The sequence below is a fragment of the Zophobas morio genome, unplaced genomic scaffold, assembly GCF_036711695.1.
Source record: "Zophobas morio isolate AGI-343-1 ecotype UQ-CSIRO unplaced genomic scaffold, CSIRO_AGI_Zmor_V1 ptg000020l, whole genome shotgun sequence".
NCBI lineage: Eukaryota > Metazoa > Arthropoda > Insecta > Coleoptera > Tenebrionidae > Zophobas > Zophobas morio.
The window spans coordinates 2,936,343-2,952,659 of record NW_026972125.1 but is presented as its reverse complement, the minus strand read 5'-3'; the positions used below and the strand labels follow the sequence as shown (position 1 = coordinate 2,952,659).

At 31.4% G+C, this 16,317-nt stretch overlaps 2 protein-coding genes across 3 annotated transcripts; one reads left to right on the top strand and one right to left on the bottom strand.

The window, feature by feature from the left end:
- Positions 1 to 1,432: 1,432 nt before the first annotated feature.
- Positions 1,433 to 9,461, bottom strand: LOC135131275 (tektin-3-like). 2 transcript variants are annotated; one of them, XM_064058945.1, is made up of 6 exons: positions 9,319 to 9,461; positions 8,436 to 8,581; positions 8,123 to 8,374; positions 2,333 to 2,824; positions 1,898 to 2,275; positions 1,434 to 1,844 (listed from the first exon to the last, which is right to left on the bottom strand). In XM_064058945.1, the coding sequence occupies exons 1-6, from the start codon at positions 9,361 to 9,363 to the stop codon at positions 1,634 to 1,636; spliced, it is 1,524 nt and encodes a 507-aa protein (XP_063915015.1). In that variant the 5' UTR covers positions 9,364 to 9,461; the 3' UTR covers positions 1,434 to 1,633. The 2 variants fall into 2 exon arrangements, with proteins under 2 accessions (XP_063915016.1, XP_063915015.1); XM_064058946.1 differs by lacking the exon at positions 8,436 to 8,581 and having other exon boundaries at positions 1,433 to 1,844; positions 9,319 to 9,429.
- On the top strand, positions 8,771 to 16,317 carry LOC135131277 (cytosolic Fe-S cluster assembly factor Nubp1 homolog). Its single transcript, XM_064058948.1, has 6 exons — positions 8,771 to 8,902; positions 8,955 to 9,193; positions 15,391 to 15,492; positions 15,546 to 15,902; positions 15,950 to 16,136; positions 16,198 to 16,317. Exons 1-6 carry the CDS (start codon positions 8,863 to 8,865, stop codon positions 16,230 to 16,232), a joined length of 960 nt encoding a protein of 319 aa, XP_063915018.1. The 5' UTR covers positions 8,771 to 8,862; the 3' UTR covers positions 16,233 to 16,317.

The following is a 16,317-nucleotide window of genomic DNA, read 5'->3' as shown; positions in this document are numbered from 1 at the left end:
CCCCAAACTGAAATATTTTGAAAAAAATCAGTAACCCAAAAATTAAAAATCGAAAAATTGAAAGTCGATAATTTGAAAAATGGAAAAATCAAAAATATCAGATAATAAAAAAAAAACTGAAAAATTTCCAAAATGAAATGTTGAAAAATAAAATGAAATTTCGATGTTTCGATTTTTTTATTGTTCAGTTTCGTGGTTTTTGAATTTTTCGGTTAATAGATTTTTTCAATTTCTTTTCGATTTCTCCATTTTTCGATGTTTGAGTTTTGGGATTTTTCAATATTTGGATTCTTCAATTTTTCGATTTTTAATTTTTTCGATTTTTCAGGTTTTTGATTTTCCAATTTTTCTACCATTTTTCAATTTTTCGATGTTTCAGATTTTTGAGTATTCAGTTTCTCGGTTCTTGAATTTTTGGCTTTTCGATTTATCGATTTACTTTAATAATTATAAATTTTTCAGTTTTTAACACCATTTCTCGGTTTTTCGATGTTTTTCATTTTAGTTTTGGAATATTTCAATTTCTAGATTTTTCAGTTTTTCGATTCTTCAGTGTCCTTATATTTCGATTCCTTAAATTGTAGATTTTTGAATTTTTCGATATTTTAACTTTTTAGTTTTTTGATTTTAGATTTCTTGGTTGTTCAGTTTTTCGATATTTCTATTTCTCGATTTTTCCTTTTTTTAATTTCTGAATTTATCGATTTTTCGATATTTTTTTTCATTTGCTAGATTTTTGAGTGTTTCGATTCTTCAGTGTCCCCATGTTTCAATTTTTCGATTCCCTAAATTGCGGATTTTCGATTTTGGTTTCTCGGTTTTCGACTTTTTGAATTTTTGATTTTTGAATTTTTCATTTTTCTGTTTTTTTATTTTTAGATTTCTTGGTTTTTCAGTTCTTCGATATTTCTATTTTTCAATTTTCCTGTTATCAATCCTTGAATTTCTTAAATTTTGAATTTTGGATTTCTCAGTTTTTCACTTTCTTTTGTTGAAAATTTGAGAAAACGCAAAATTGAAAAATTGAATATCGAGAAATCGAAACACCAAAATATCGAGAAGTTGAGAAGTCGAAAAATGAAGATATCGAAACATCCCAAATCGAAAAATTCGAAATTGAAACATGTCAAATAGAACTTCAGACGAACCGAAAAATGTAAAAACGTAAGTCAAAAATAGGAAGATGGAGAAATAGAAACATCAAAAAAATGAAAAGTCTAAAATTTAAAAAATCGAAAAATTAAAAGATCGGAAGATTGAACAATCGAAAAATTGAAACATCCTCAAACTGAAATATTTTGAAAAAAATCAGTAATCCAAAAATTAAAAATCGAAAAATTGAAAGTCGATAATTTGCAAAGTGGAAAAATCAGAAATATTGGATAATAAAAAGAAACTGAAAAATTTCAAATGAAATGTTGAAAAATTGAGAAATCGAAGACTTGAAAAATCGGAAAATCAAAAGACGAAATCGAAAATTGAAAAACTCCCTCATTTGACTTTTACATTTTGTGTAAAAATGGTGGAGGCGCCAGAACAAAAAATTAATTTGTCCCTTATTCGCTGTACTATCATGAATTAGAGAAGTAGGTAATAAATAACCGTTTTCTTCGGGGATAATTTATTTAAACGACTAATATTTAATTGTAGCAGTAATAGGAAACGACCGCCTCATCCCCATACACTTCTCTCTATCCAAAAACAACGAATTAACTTTAGTGTGCAGATCACTTTCGAGGTTCGACCGTGTCCGAAGAAGTTGCTGGTGTTGCGCTTCCGCCTCCTGCAGCTTTCTATGCAGATACTCAATACTGTCCTGAATATCGACAACTTCTCTCACAAGCCTGAAATTAAACATACAAGACCACCAAAATAAACAAACCGTGACCGATTTCACCTATCCTGCGCGTTGTCTCTACACAACTCGACCTTCTTCCGGTGAGCACGAGCCTCCAGCCTCGTATGAGCCACCTTCATGGGGTTACTCTTATCCATGATCGCCTTCTTCAGCAGCTCTATATTTTTCTCAATATCGAAAATCTCCTGCTGGACTTTGTGCAAATGCATCTGTAGTTTGTTCTTGGCTTCCAGGGTTTCGGCAGCTCGTCGAGCTAGAGCGTTGTTCGTAGTACTCCAAACGTTCCAGACCTCTGAAGCCACCGTGTTTATCAAGTTCTCCGTGTCTGAACGCAGCTGCGTCGACCGACTTCTTTCAGCCTGCGATCTTTGCACAATCCGGTTACTGTTCTCCGCCCAGCTAGATATTGTAGACACCCTGAAATCAAAACTCGTAAAACCTGTACTTTCCATTGTATGAAAGTACAAGATTTACGTAGGGTCAAATTTCTCGATCCCTCCGTAGTAGTTAATCCCTTTGGAAAAATTGCTGAGTTGGTGGCACATGTTGTCTATACCCAGAGTGGACTCTTTGCTTCGCACTTCGGTTTCAAGCTCGTGTTGTGCGGCTCGCAGGTTCCTAAGTTGTTCTTTGACTTTGGCGAGTAAAGACTTAAGTCTTTGTTGGTCGTTGCGGTAAGTATCTACTTCTCTTAGGAGCGACTCTTCGGGGTTGTCGTGCACTAAATCAATCCCGATTCGGTTTTCGCGCTGGTAGAGACACTCCTGCGCTATGTGCAGAGGGCCCTCTATGTCAGTTATGGCTTTCTCGAGGTTTCGTCGAGACTCCTGTAACAAATCGGCTTCGCTGAGGAGTCTCTCGAGCTCAGTTCGGGCCTCGTTTCGCCAAAACGTCAAGTCGGTGATCCTCTCGCCGAGCCTGCGCCCCGCTTCGCGTTGCCCCTGAGCCGTCTTCTCGTCAGTTTCTCTAAAATTGGTGTATAATTGGTTGCCTAACCAACGAAAATGATTTAATATTATCATTGTTTAAGTATATTATAGTTGGACAACCTATACGGACAATCACTTTCCCATGTAGAAAAGAATGAATATATATTTTACATCTCACTCGCTTCACTATGAAGTGGCGGTACCTTACGAAAGGGGGTAAAAATACTCCGTAAGCACGTGATGTCGATAAGGTAGTAAACGGACGTATTAATCAGTACGTTGTACGGGGAACAGTCACAAAATAAGCAAACGTACGTGTTGAAGACTTTACTGTAATATATGTATATGTAGTGCATACCTGTTTCAAGGTTAAGGTAACAAAAATTTAATATTATCGCGGTATACCTATTTTCCATGAACTGCATGGCTAACAAATATGCGTCCCTTCGTCCATTTTAAAGGTATACGAAATTAAACGACCACTACTTTAATTAATAAGTAACAAGTCATCTAATTTGCCTCCAGAATAACTATGGATTATCATCAAACTATGAACACCAAATTAATTCAATATGAACATCTTATTACGTATTTTTTTTATTAACAGTAGTCAAATCATTAAATACATATTATTTTTGAAACTAAAATGCATTTTATCCTAAGATTGTATCGCAACATATTCATCACCATTTAAATATTTACGATTTAGACATCAAGAAATAAATTTAAAATTGCAAAAATTATACTAAAACAGCCTTAAATGTGTCTTTTATGTAAGTGCTTATCAGTATGTAGGCATTTTAACGCACAGCAATAATCGTTCTTGATGAGTAATGACTGATAACTACTGTAACACAGTAAATCCTCGAAATCGAAAATTTAAAACACTGAAAAATTCAAATATGGGAAAATTGTAAAATCGAGAAATCGAAACATAAAAAAATCAAAAAAATTAAAATTGGAAAATCTAAAATTTAAAAATCGAGAAATTGAACAATCGGTTAATTCAAAAATCGAAACATCGAAAAATTGAACAATCGAAAATTTAAAAATTCCGAAAATTGAAAAATTGAAATATAGAGAACTGAAAACTCAAAAAATGGAAAAAAATTAATAATTTCAAAAATTGAAAAGTTAAAATTGAGAAATCGAAAAACTGAAAAATCACAAAATTGAACGAAATATCAAAAAATTAGGAAATTAAAAAATTGAGAAACAAAAAAGTCAAAAAGCAGAGTCTAAAAATCGCAAACTTAAAAAATCGAAAAATTGAAAATCAAAAACCTGAATAATCGAAAAATTGAAGAACTGAAGAACTGAAAAATCGAAACTTTAGGAAGTGGAGAAATGGGAATATAAAAAAATAGATTAATTGAGAAATCCCAAAACTAAAAATTCAGAAACGTCAAAATTTGAAAAATAAAAAAATATTGAAGAACTAAAAAATCGAAAAATTTAAAATTTAAAACATTGAAAAGTTAAAATATCCTAAAACTGAAAAATGGAGAAATCCAAACATCAAAAAATCAAAAAAAAAAAAATCTAAAATTTAATAATCGAAAAACTGAAAAATCAACGAATCGAGAAGTCGAGAATTTAAAAAATTGGACAATTGAAAAATCGGATAAATCAAAAATCGAAACATCGAAAAATCGAGAAACCGAAAAGCAAAAAATCGAAAAACCAACAAATCGAAAAATCGAAACATTGTAAAATTCAAAAATTGAGACATCGAGAAATCGAAAAATCAAAAGACAAAAAAAATCGAGGAGTCGAAAAATCGAGAAGTCGAAAAATCAAAAAATTGAGAAACCGAAGTAGGCTAAAATCGAAAAATCGAAAACTTAAATATGGAAAAATTAATAAAGCGAGAGATTGAATAATCAAAACATCGAAACATCCGAATCTCAATGAATTGAGATCTCAAAAAATTTAAACATTCGTAAATTTAAAAAATTAAAATATAGAACTGGAAACTCGAGAAACTGAAAAATCTAGAAATTTAAAAATTAAAATATGAAAAAGTTGAAAAATTGACAAATTGAAATAAAAAACAAAAAACTGAAAATCCAAAAATAAAAAATAGAAAAATCTAGAAGTCGAAAAATGAAAGAATCGAAGTATTGAAAAATATCAAAACTGAAAGAAATTTCCAAAAATTGAGAAATCGACAAACCAATAAAGCGAAGTCGAAAAATCGAAGAATTGAAGAACTGAAAAATCGAAACTTTGAGAAGTGGGAAAATCAAAAATAGATTAATTGAGAAATCAGAAAACTGAAAATTTAACGCAAAAATTTGAAAAATTCAAAAATTTAAATACTGAAGAACTGAAAAGTAAAAAAATCGAGAAATCGAAAAAACTAAAATTGAAAACAATGAATAATTAAAATATCGCAAAATTGAAGAATCGAGAGATCCAATTCAATTTGAAAAATTGAAAAATCGAGGCATTGAAAAATTGGAAAATCCAGAAATTGAAAAGCTCAAAAAAAAATTGAAAAACCGAGAAATCCAAAAATCGAAACATCGAAAAATTCAAAAACTGAGACTTCGAGAAATCGAAAAATCGGAGGATCGAGAAATTGAGGAGTCGGAAGCCGAAAAGGAAAGTTAAAAATTGAAAAATTGAGAAATTGAACAATCAAAACAACGAAACATCTGAATTCGATAAATTGAGAAATTAAAAAATTGAATAATCGAAAAATTTTAAAAAAGAAAAACTGGAAAATCAAAAATTAAAATTCAAAAAATCGAAAAATTGAAAAATTGAAAAATTGAAATATAGAAGAACTGAAAACTGGAGATATCGAAAAACCTAGAATTTTAAAAAATGGAATATTAAAACATCGAAAAGTTTAAAAATTGAGAAATCGAAGCATTAAACAGTCCCAGAATTGAAAAATCTAAAGTTTACAATAAATTGAAAATCCAAAAAGGAAAAAAGCGAGAAATCAAAAAAATCCATCAATTCAAAAATCGAAAAGTCGAAAAATTGAAATATTGAAAAATCTCATAACTGAAAGAAATATTCAAAAAATTGAGAAATTAAAAAACTGGAAAATTGAGAAATCGAAAATCTAAAAAAGCAAAATTGAAAAATCGTAATCCTAAAAAATCGAAAAATTGAGGAATTGAAAATGTGAAAAATCGAAACTTCAAGAAATCCAGAAAAGGACAAATAAAAAAATACGTTAGAAATCGGCAAACTGAAAATTTAGCAACGTAAAAATTTGAAAAATTGAAAAATCGAAATATTTAAAAACCGTAAAATTGAAGAGGACAAAAATTGAGAAATCGTATCATTGAAACATCGTAAGATTGAGAAATCGAAAAGTAAAAAAATCGAGAAATAAAAAATTTAAGGAATGGAGGAATCGGAAAAGCCCAAAATTGAAATATTGAAAAATTGAGACATTTAAAGTTGAAAAATCGAGAAATCGACAAGCCGAAAAATCCCAATAGCGTATTTAGGTATAAATCACAAGATCAGGACTATTCTACTTTTTAAAATTTAAATAACATTATAAATTGGAAAATGTTGATTTTTTTTTTCAAAAATCTTGACGTCTAAGGTGACTCGACAGGGATGCATAAACCGTAAACGGGGCGAATTTACAATTTTACTATTGTAAAATTTGGAGATTGCGTCATTTCATTGTTCGTGACAAATTTTGGAGAGTGCAATTTGATAATACAATTTAAAATGTAAATTTTGTCATTCGGGAACATTATGTATTAAATCGTTAAGATGTTCAAGAACTTTGTTCACTTATTCGTTGTAAAGTCCAATGGTCGAAATGGGTTAGTTCTTCGTAGTGGATGTGTATCACATCAACTCTAACGGATATCGGTTTATAGATAAATCGCTTAAAGCCGATATTGGCCTGAGTGTGCTTTGGTCTGTAGATCAAACAAGTTCTCAGGCGACGAAAAATTGCATGTGGAGGGAGACGTCGGATTACAAATCGTGCCAAGAAAGACATATTTGGGAGAGATGGATTTTCAGGTGTTTGACTAGCGGTAATTTTAAATTGTTTGCTGTCGTTCGCGAAGTGAAGAACACAATTTCATTAAAATGATAATTATAAAATTATCATAATCACTATTGGTGTTAATTAACACAAAATGGCGCGCAAGTTATCAGTTGATTTCGTTAATAAATTCATAGAAACCTATATGGGATTTTTTCATGCCTTAGGAAATTAAAAAGTAAAAAATACAATAACAAAAATTTTAAAATGCGGTTTACGAAAAATTAGTTGACCTGTGCAAAGAAGAAAATTTTGGAAACGCTGACAAATATGACATCTTAAAAAAAATAAATAACACTTGAAGAAGTGCTTTCGGCGTAATATTTTTGATGATTATTTTTATACTAAAATTCTGTTTATAAACTGCACATTTTATTTATTTATTTGTTTATTTTATCTTGTTTTCGAACTATAATAAACATTTCAAACAATGTCTGTAACTTATTTTAATGTAAATTATATTCATGTGGTTAACAAAATCAGATGTAATATTAGTGTGATTTTGACCTTATTCTAGATTTTATTACAGCAGAACGGCGTATCCTTTTTAAATTTTAGAAGTTACGGAAACTAGTTCAAGAAACAATTAGTTATCTCGTATTTTTGGAACAAAATCTACCAAAATGTCCGATAACAGCAATTGTTTTTCATAGAAACAAACAGTCTTCAAACCAGCCTTTAACAACTCGATATTACAAACATGCCTCTAAGTTCTTTATGCGTTTTTTTCGCTCTTGTAATTATTTGTAATGTTAACGCCGAAAGTTTATGTCATTCTGTTATTTACTTTGAACATATATTTTCATTTTGTGTTAATATTTTTGTAACACCACGAATCTAAATTTTACTTAAAATCTTGTTTTACTTTAATCTTGTAAAACTAAACAATTATACCAGTTTAAAAACCCTTGGAAAGTTTCTGTCAGTCTTCAGATATAGTCAAATAAAAATATGCGTCAAATTCATTTGAATTCAATTCTTTCTTATCACGTTACAACGCGTTGCTTCATATATTTTATGTCAAGTATATTTTCATGTTTTGTACATATATGTTTATACACATTACTGTTTACGGAACAATGTTAATTATGGATTTATGGATAACTCCTCGTATAAGAGCAGAGTGAAGGGTGTTTGCCTTTGCTAATGTTTGATGGCGCCATCTGATTTAGAAGAAAATAAACCTAATACGTTGGCTCACGCCCCCTGGATTCCTTGTCCTAAAGCTCACTATTTAGGCGAAGTAAAATTTGTATTAGGTTGTCCAACTATAATATACTTAAACAATGATATTATACAAACCTCATAGCTCGAATAAATTCCCCCCTGAGTCTTTCTGAGTAGTTTCTATTCGTATCAGACTCGTTGTAGTTACGTAAGTTGTTGTGAGTCCACTCGATTGGGGTATATCTTGTGTAGAGGGCAACTTTAGACATGTGTGCTGGGTTTCTTTCAAATCCGGTTACTAAGTTTGGAAATTTGAGGGGTTCGGTGGCCATGGCGTACGGGGTGTAGTAGGAGTCTATCATGGTGCTCGTCATGGGTTGGCTGGGTCTGAAAACGACCATTAAGCGCAACATGGATGAAATTCAATAATCATGATTTGATTTCATACAAAGGAGTCGCTTCTGCACTTTCGTAGCCCAGCGTGGGTCTCCATGGGTGCGGTCTGGCTGTTTGATAATACTGTCTCGTGTGTGTTGGGTCTGGAGGGCCGATTATGTGCTCCATGCATGGGTCGGAGCCCCATGGTTGGAGTTGCTACAAAAATACTGTTTATGCAACCAACGAAACATTTTTATCATTTCCGACTCCAATAAAGTCGTTATCAGGTTTAAACCGCCTTTATTATGTTATAAAAGTGGAAATTAAAGTTTAAAATTTCAAACGAAATAGGGGATTTCAGTCCGCCATTAACCCGACTCTAGTGGATTGGCAGCCGTGCTCCCCAACCTTTAAAACCAAACGTCAACGTCAATCTCCGACACTTTAATTTGTAACATGTTGATTGATAACATCGCGGTTTCGCACTGATAACAACAATGGCAAGCACCGTGGAGAACCCCACAAACATCCCCGAGCGTAAGCGCCCCCTTTTACCCCCAAAAATTCGTTAACCCCTTTTCGCTTGTAGATTGCCCCGGCACCGACAGCGCCAACGCAGGCAAGGCCTCGGCCTGCGCCGGGTGCCCCAACCAGCAGATCTGCGCCTCCGGCCCCGCGGGGCCCGACCCCGGCATCCAGCTGGTGAAGGAGCGCCTCGAGCAAGTCCGCAACAAAGTCCTGGTTCTGTCTGGAAAAGGGGGCGTGGGGAAGAGCACCGTGACGGCGATGCTCAGCCGCAGTCTCGCCGCGCGCGATAAGGACAGCAACGTAAGAAAGCATTGTCTTTGCGTAAAAAATGGGGAAAAAATGAGAAATTGCGATAATGGGAGAGAGTGTGGTAATGGTCATGTGCTTGTTGTGCAATTGTTATTTGCATGGTATCGCCGACTTACTCTATTGTATCGGCTGCGCCGAGCCTCGGGACCGCCGAATATCATTGTCTTGTTGCGAAATGGATGGTTCAATTCATGTTGTTGTTGTTGATAGCGGGGTGTTTGGAGGCTTTTGTGCGTATTTTTGTGGCGGCGAGTCGTGACTAACAGATTTATCTGTGATGGAGGGCAAAGTTGAATGTATTGTGCCAGGCGGTACTTTGCGCTGTGGCCCATTTAGCGGGACGAGGGATGGGGATGAACGACAGGGTCTCTGTTTGGGGAAGGGTTGAAATGATTTTAAAATTACTTGTTGTACTTGAAACCAGATGTACATATTTGGAAACTATGTATTAAAATTTTTACCAACAAAATATTGTACAAGGTCACAATTTTTGGTATTTTTAAAATTGTGCAATTCTAAAATTAGAAACGAAAAATCGTGGCCTATAAAACCACAAATTATCGACCGGATCGCTTCGGTATTCGTTAACCTGTCACACATACATTGACAAGGGTCGTTGCCACGTTGTATTCGTACTAGGTGGTAAAAGAACTCCGTTACCGTACAGTGACAAAAAGCGTTAATTATTTCGCAAAATACGATTTTGTTCGTCATGTTTTCCTGACTCAAAATAGCAACCTGAGCGTTTGTTTTCTAATTTCTATTGTCTTCGAGTCAACATGAATACATTGTGTTTACACTTTGGACTGTTTACAGGATTCCCTTGATAACAATGTTCACCTTTGGTCATCCTTGAGACATTTTTGCATCATCGTTTCCGAGAAGTATTATTTTCGCCTTATCAGAAGCCGTGGCTTCGTTTTATCGGGCCTAATTGCCGAATTAATCTTTGAAACGACGCAATACTTTTGCTCGAGTAAACACTATTGTTGTAAAATGGTTAAAATGGACTGGGAATTTTTTTATGATATAAGAGGTTGTTTACGCTGTTGTCTTGTGCGTTTTATTTTTGTTGCTAGAAAATATTTGCGGTTTTCAATTGAATTAATCTGGTTTTTTCCGTTTCCACTGAGTAATCTTTTATGATTATAAATTATAATAAATTTCATGAATTGATGTCATCTTGCAATTTTGTGGAATAAATATTATTTAAATGATAAAAAGTAGCATATAGTTATGAACTTGTGGTTTATGATTCGGTGTTGAATTTTTATCTTAGACATCGAGATTTTTGGAAAAAAAAATCAAAATTGTAACGGTTGTTCGATTTCTCAATTTTTCGATATTTTAGTTTTTTGTTCTTCGATTTTTTAATTCTAGATTTTCAATTTTTCCGATATTTCAGTGTTGGGATTTTTGAATTTTTCGATACTTTGCTTTTTAGATCCTTCAATTTTTCAATTTTTGACTTTTCTGAGTTAGTCGATTTTTTGATTTTCTCATTTCTCCATTTCTCTACTTCTCAATGTTTTGGTTTTTTAGTTCTTCAATTTTTCTGGTTTTTGATACTTCAATTTTACGATTTTTAAAATCTTCGATTTTTCTGCTTTTCAATTTCTCAATTTTTTAATTTTTCGATGTTTCAGTTTTGGGATTTTTCAATTTTTCGATTCTTCAGTTGTTCAATTTCCGATTTTTCAGTTTGGGGATTTTTCAATATTTCCGATTTTTGAATTTAAAGTTTTTCAATTTTTTGTTATTTTAATTTTTCATTTATACAATTTTAGATTTCTCAATATCCCTATTTTTCGAGTTTCGTGGTTTTCAATTTTTCGGTTAATCGATTTTTTTCGATTTCTCGATCTTTTGAAATTTCGATTTTTCAATTTTACAATGTTTCAGTTTAGGGATTTTTCTATATTTCGACTCTTCAATTTTTGAATTTCTAGATTTTTCAGGTTTTTCCTTTTCCAATTTTTCTACCATTTTTCAATTTTTCGATGTTTCAGTGTTTTTTGATAGTTCAATTTCTCGGTTTTTGACTTTTCAATTTTTCGATTTCTTAAATTGTGGATTTTCGATTTTAATATCCCAGTTTTCGACTGTTCGATTTTTAAATTTTAGGTTTCTGAATTTTTTGATATTTTAGTTTTTCAAATTTTCGATTTCCCGATTTTTTGGTTTTTCAGCTATTCGATATTTCTATTTATCAATTTTCTTGTTTTCATTCCTTGGATTTCTTAAATTTTGGATTTTCGATTTTTCTATTTTCCATTTTTTTTTTAATTTCTGGTTTTTCGGTTTATCGATTTTTTGATAATCATAAATTTTTCATTTTTTAACTTCGATTCTCGATCTTTCGATTTGTCGATGTTTTAGTTTTTGAATTTTTTTAATGTTCCGATTTTTCGATTTCTCGGTTTTTTCGATGTTTCAATTTTCCAATCTTTCGTCATTTTAGTTTTGGAATTTTTTAATTTCTATATTTTTCATTTTTACGATTTTTCAGTGTTCCCATTTTTTAATTTTTCGATTTCTTAAATTGTGGAGTTTCGATTTTGATTTCTCGATTTTCGACTTCTCCATTTTTTAATTTTAGATTTTTTGGCTTTTCAGTTTTTCAATCCTTGGATTTCTTAAATTTTTGATTTTTCAATTTTTCGACTTTCCAATTTTTGCATTTTAAAATTTTTCAATTTTTCGATTTTAAAGTTTTGGATTTTTCAATTTTTAGATTTTTTATTGTTTCAATTTCCCGATATTTCAATTTTTCATTTCTAAAATTTTTGATTTCGCAATTTCCCAATTTTTCGATTTTTCAGTTCTTCCATTTTTTAATTTTTCCATTTTTTCTAGATGTCAGTGTTTCGATTTTTTGATTGTTCAGTGTTTTGGTTTTTCAATTTTTCGGTTAATCCTTTTTTTTCAATTTCTTGGGTTTTCGATTTTTCAATTTCTCGATCTTGTGAAATTTCGATTTTTCAATTTTGCGATGTTTCAGTTTTGGGATTTTTCGATTTTCCAATTTTTCTACCATTTTTCAATTTTTCGATGTTTCAATTTTCTAAAAGTTAAATTTTTCGGTTTTTGAATTTTTGGTTTTTCGATTTATCGATTTTTATTTTATAATTGTAAATTTTTAATTTTTGACTTCAATTTCTCGGTTTTTCGATTTTTCAATTTTTCGATTTCTTAAATTGTGGATTTTCGATTTTAATTTCTCGGTTTTCGACCGTTCGATTTTTAAATTTTAGTTATTCCATTTTTTAATTTTTTGATTGTTCAATTTTTTGGTTTTTCAATTTCTTGAACTTTTGATGTTTCGATTTTCCAACTTTTCGCCATTTCAGTTTTGGAATTTTTGAATTTATAGATTTTTCAGTTTTGTGGTTCTCCAATTTTTGGATTTTTCAATTTTTGGATTTTTCGATTTCTCGATTTTTCAGGTTTTCAGTTCTCCGAAATTTCTGTTTTTCAGTTTTCGATTTTTAAATTTTTGATTTTTCAGTTTTCCTATGTATTTCCTATACATATTTTTCAATCATTCGATTTCTTAAATTTTGGATTTTCGATATCTTGGTTTTTCGACTTCGATTTTTCAATTATTTTTAGATTTCTGAATTTTTCGATTTTTCGATACATATTTTAGTTTTTCAGTTTTTTAAATTTTAGGTTTTTCGATTTTACGATTTTTTGATGTTTCGATTTCTTGTCATCTCGATTTTTGAATTTTTCTATTTTTTAATTTTTGAATTTTTCCATTTTTCGATATTTTAATTTTTCAATTTTTCGATATTTTAAGTTTTTAGTTTTTTAAATTGTAAATTTTTCGATTTCCCGATTTTCTTTCTCAGTTCTATTTTTCAGTTTTTCGATATTTCTGTGTAAATTTTTGGAAATTTTAAATTTTACATTTCGACCATTTTTTTTTTTAATTTTTGGTTTTTTAAATTTTAGGTTTTTCGATTTTACGATTTTTTGATGTTTCGATTTCTTGTCATCTCGATTTTCGAATTTTTCTATTTTTTTTTTAATTTTTTAATTTTTCCATTTTTCGATATTTTAATTTTTCAGTTTTTAAAATTTTTGGTTTTTCGGTTTATCGATTTTTTTTAAATAATTATAAATTTTTCAATTTTAACGTCCATTTCTCGATCTTTTGGTGTTTCGATTTGTCAATGTTTCAAGATTAAAATTTTTCAATTTTTCGATACATATTTTAATTTTTCAGTTTTTAAAATTTTTGGTTTTTTGGTTTATCGATTTTTTTAAATAATTATAAATTTTTCAATTTTTATCGTCCATTTCTCGATCTTTTGGTGTTTCGATTTGTTACTGTTTAAAATTTTTCAATTTTTCGGTTTTTCCATGTTCCGATTTTTCAATTTTCCAATTTTTCGCCATTTTAGTTTTGGAATTTTTCATTTTCTAGATTTTCAGATTTTCGATTCTTCAATGTCCCCATTTTTCGATTCCTTAAATTGTAGATTTTCGATTTTGATTTCTCAGTTTTCGACTTTTCGAATTTTTGATTTTTGAATTTTTCAATTTTCCTGTTTTTTATTTATTTTTTTCTTGTAATCAATCCTTGGATGTCTTAAATTTTGGATTTTGGATTTCTCGATTTTTCCTTTTTTTGTAATTTTTGAATTTTTCAATTTTTCGAGATTTTAATAATTTGTCAGATTTTTATTTTCTGATGTTGGGTTTATGGATTTTTTTTAATAAACATAAATTTTTGTATTTTTAACTTCGATTTCTCGATCTTTTGATGTTCAGATTTTTCGATTTCTCGGTTTTTCGATGGTTCGATTTTTCAATTTTTCGCTATTTAAATTTTGGAATTTTTCAATTTCTAGATTTTTCGGTGTTTCGATTATTCAGTGTCCCCATGTTTCAATTTTTCGATTCCTTAAATTGTGGATTTTCGATATTGATTCCTCGGTTTTCGACTTTTCGAATTTTTGATTTTTGAATTATTCAATTTTCCTGTTTTTTTATTTTTTTTTCTTGTTATCAATCCTTGGATATCTTAAATTTTGGATTTTGGATTTCTCGATTTTTCGACTTACCTTTTTTTCAATTTTTGTTTTTTCAGTTTATCGATTTTTTTTAATAATTATACATTTTTCTATTTTTAACTTCGATTGCTCGATCTCTTGATGTTTCGATTTGTCAATGTTTCAGTTTTTGAATTTTTTGATGTTTCAATTTTTCAGTTTTCCAATTTTTCGCCATTTTAGTTTAGGAATTTTTTGATTTCTTAAATTGTGGATTTTGAATTTTGATTTCTCGGTTTTCGATTTTTTAATTTTAGATTTTTCGATTTCTCCGTTTTTCGATTCTCCGATTCCTCAATTGTTCAATTTTTCGATTTTTCGGTTTTAGGATTTTTTATTTTCTAAAATTTTGAAATTCTCGATTTTCCCAATTTTTCGATTTTTCAGTTGTTCACTTTCTTAGTTTTTCAATTTTTCGGTTAATCGATATATTTTTTAATTATTTAGGTTTTCGATTTCGCAATTTCTCGATTTTTTGATATTTCGATTCTTCAATTTTTCCATTTTTAAAATTTTTAACTTTTCCATTCTTCAATTTCTCGGTTTTTGAATTTTTGCTTTCAATAGTTGTAAATTTTTCAATTTTTAACACGATCTCTCGGTCTTTTGATGTTTCGATTTTTCGAAATTTCTGTTTTTCAATTTTTCGATTTTTAAACTTGTGATTTTTCTGTTTTTCGATTCTTCAGTTTTCCTATCTATTTCCAATATTTTTCAGTCCTATTTTTTAAATTTTGATTTTCGATTTCTTGGTTTTTCGACTTTTGGATTTTTCAATTTTTCGATATTTTAATTTTTCAGTTTTGTAAATTCTAAATTTTTCGATTTCCCGATTTTCTTTCTTTGTTCTATTTTTCAGTTTTTCGATATTTCTATTTGTAAATTTTTCGAATTTTTAAATTTTACATTGTTCGATTTTACGATTTTTTGATGTTTCGATTTTTCGGATTTCGATTTTTCAATTTTTCGTTTTTTAAAATATTTTGATTTCTCAGTTTCTCGAAATTTGGATTTTTCAGTTTTGCACTTCAGGGGCTAAGAAAGATCTGTCGAAATAACCTTCGACCAATTTTTTGTTGAGTATTTCATAATTTTTTTTAATTTCTCATTTTAAACAACATTTTCTAGGTTGCCGTCCTGGACATCGACATCTGCGGCCCCTCCCAGCCCCGCGTCATGGGTGTCCTCAACGAACAAGTCCACCAATCGGGCTCCGGCTGGTCCCCAGTCGTACGTTTCCACCCTCACACAAAAAAATCCCCCATTTAACAAAACTTTAACAGTACGTCGACGACAACCTCTCCGTCATGTCCATCGGCTTCCTGCTGTCCTCCCCCGACGACGCCGTCATCTGGCGCGGCCCCAAAAAGAACGGCATGATCCGCCAGTTCCTCAGCGAGGTGGACTGGGGCAACCTCGACTACCTCCTCATGGACACGCCCCCGGGCACCTCCGACGAGCACCTCTCGGCGTCGACCTACCTATCCCAGGCCGGCTTAACCGGCGCGGTAATCGTGACCACCCCCCAGGAAGTGGCTCTGCTCGACGTGCGAAAAGAAATAGATTTTTGCAAAAAGGTGAAAATCAGGGTGCTGGGGGTGGTGGAGAACATGTCGATTTTCGTGTGTCCGTGCTGCAAGGTAGGTGGAGCCGAGTGGGCGAATTTGGTACTTATTGCGAGTTGCAGAGGCTGTCGGAGATTTTCCCGGCCACGACAGGAGGGGCGAAGAAAATGTGCGAGGAGCTGAACGTGCCGTTTTTGGGGAGTCTGCCCCTGGACCCCACCGTGGCTAGGTATTGCGACGAAGGCAAGGATTTTATTAGCGAGTTGCCGAATTCGCCAGTGGTGCAAGCGCTGGGCGAGATTGTCAAAAGTAAGTTGGGTAGTAGGGGTGGTAATAACCTCACTTTTTTGATATTTGTGTGTTTTTTTAGAGCTCGTTATGGTGTGCGAATCAAGGGAAGAATAATTATTTCTACTAATGGTTTAGCGATAAGTGAAATGTAATCGTTTTGTTTAAGAAGGTTTTTAATAAAGTTATTTTTAAAATTGTT

Bases quoted from the DNA above. Each gene is read 5' to 3' on its own strand.
- LOC135131277 (XM_064058948.1), top strand. From the start codon at position 8,863: ATGGCAAGCACCGTGGAGAACCCCACAAACATCCCCGAGC. The intron at 8,903-8,954 runs GTAAGCGCCCCC...TTTCGCTTGTAG, and splicing joins CCCCACAAACATCCCCGAGC to ATTGCCCCGGCACCGACAGC. The intron at 15,493-15,545 runs GTACGTTTCCAC...AAACTTTAACAG, and splicing joins GCTCCGGCTGGTCCCCAGTC to TACGTCGACGACAACCTCTC.
- LOC135131275 (XM_064058945.1), bottom strand. From the start codon at position 9,363: ATGATATTCGGCGGTCCCGAGGCTCGGCGCAGCCGATACAATAGA. The intron at 8,375-8,435 runs GTATGAAATCAA...GGTCGTTTTCAG, and splicing joins AGTGCAGAAGCGACTCCTTT to ACCCAGCCAACCCATGACGA. The intron at 1,845-1,897 runs GTGAAATCGGTC...GTTTAATTTCAG, and splicing joins AGAGACAACGCGCAGGATAG to GCTTGTGAGAGAAGTTGTCG.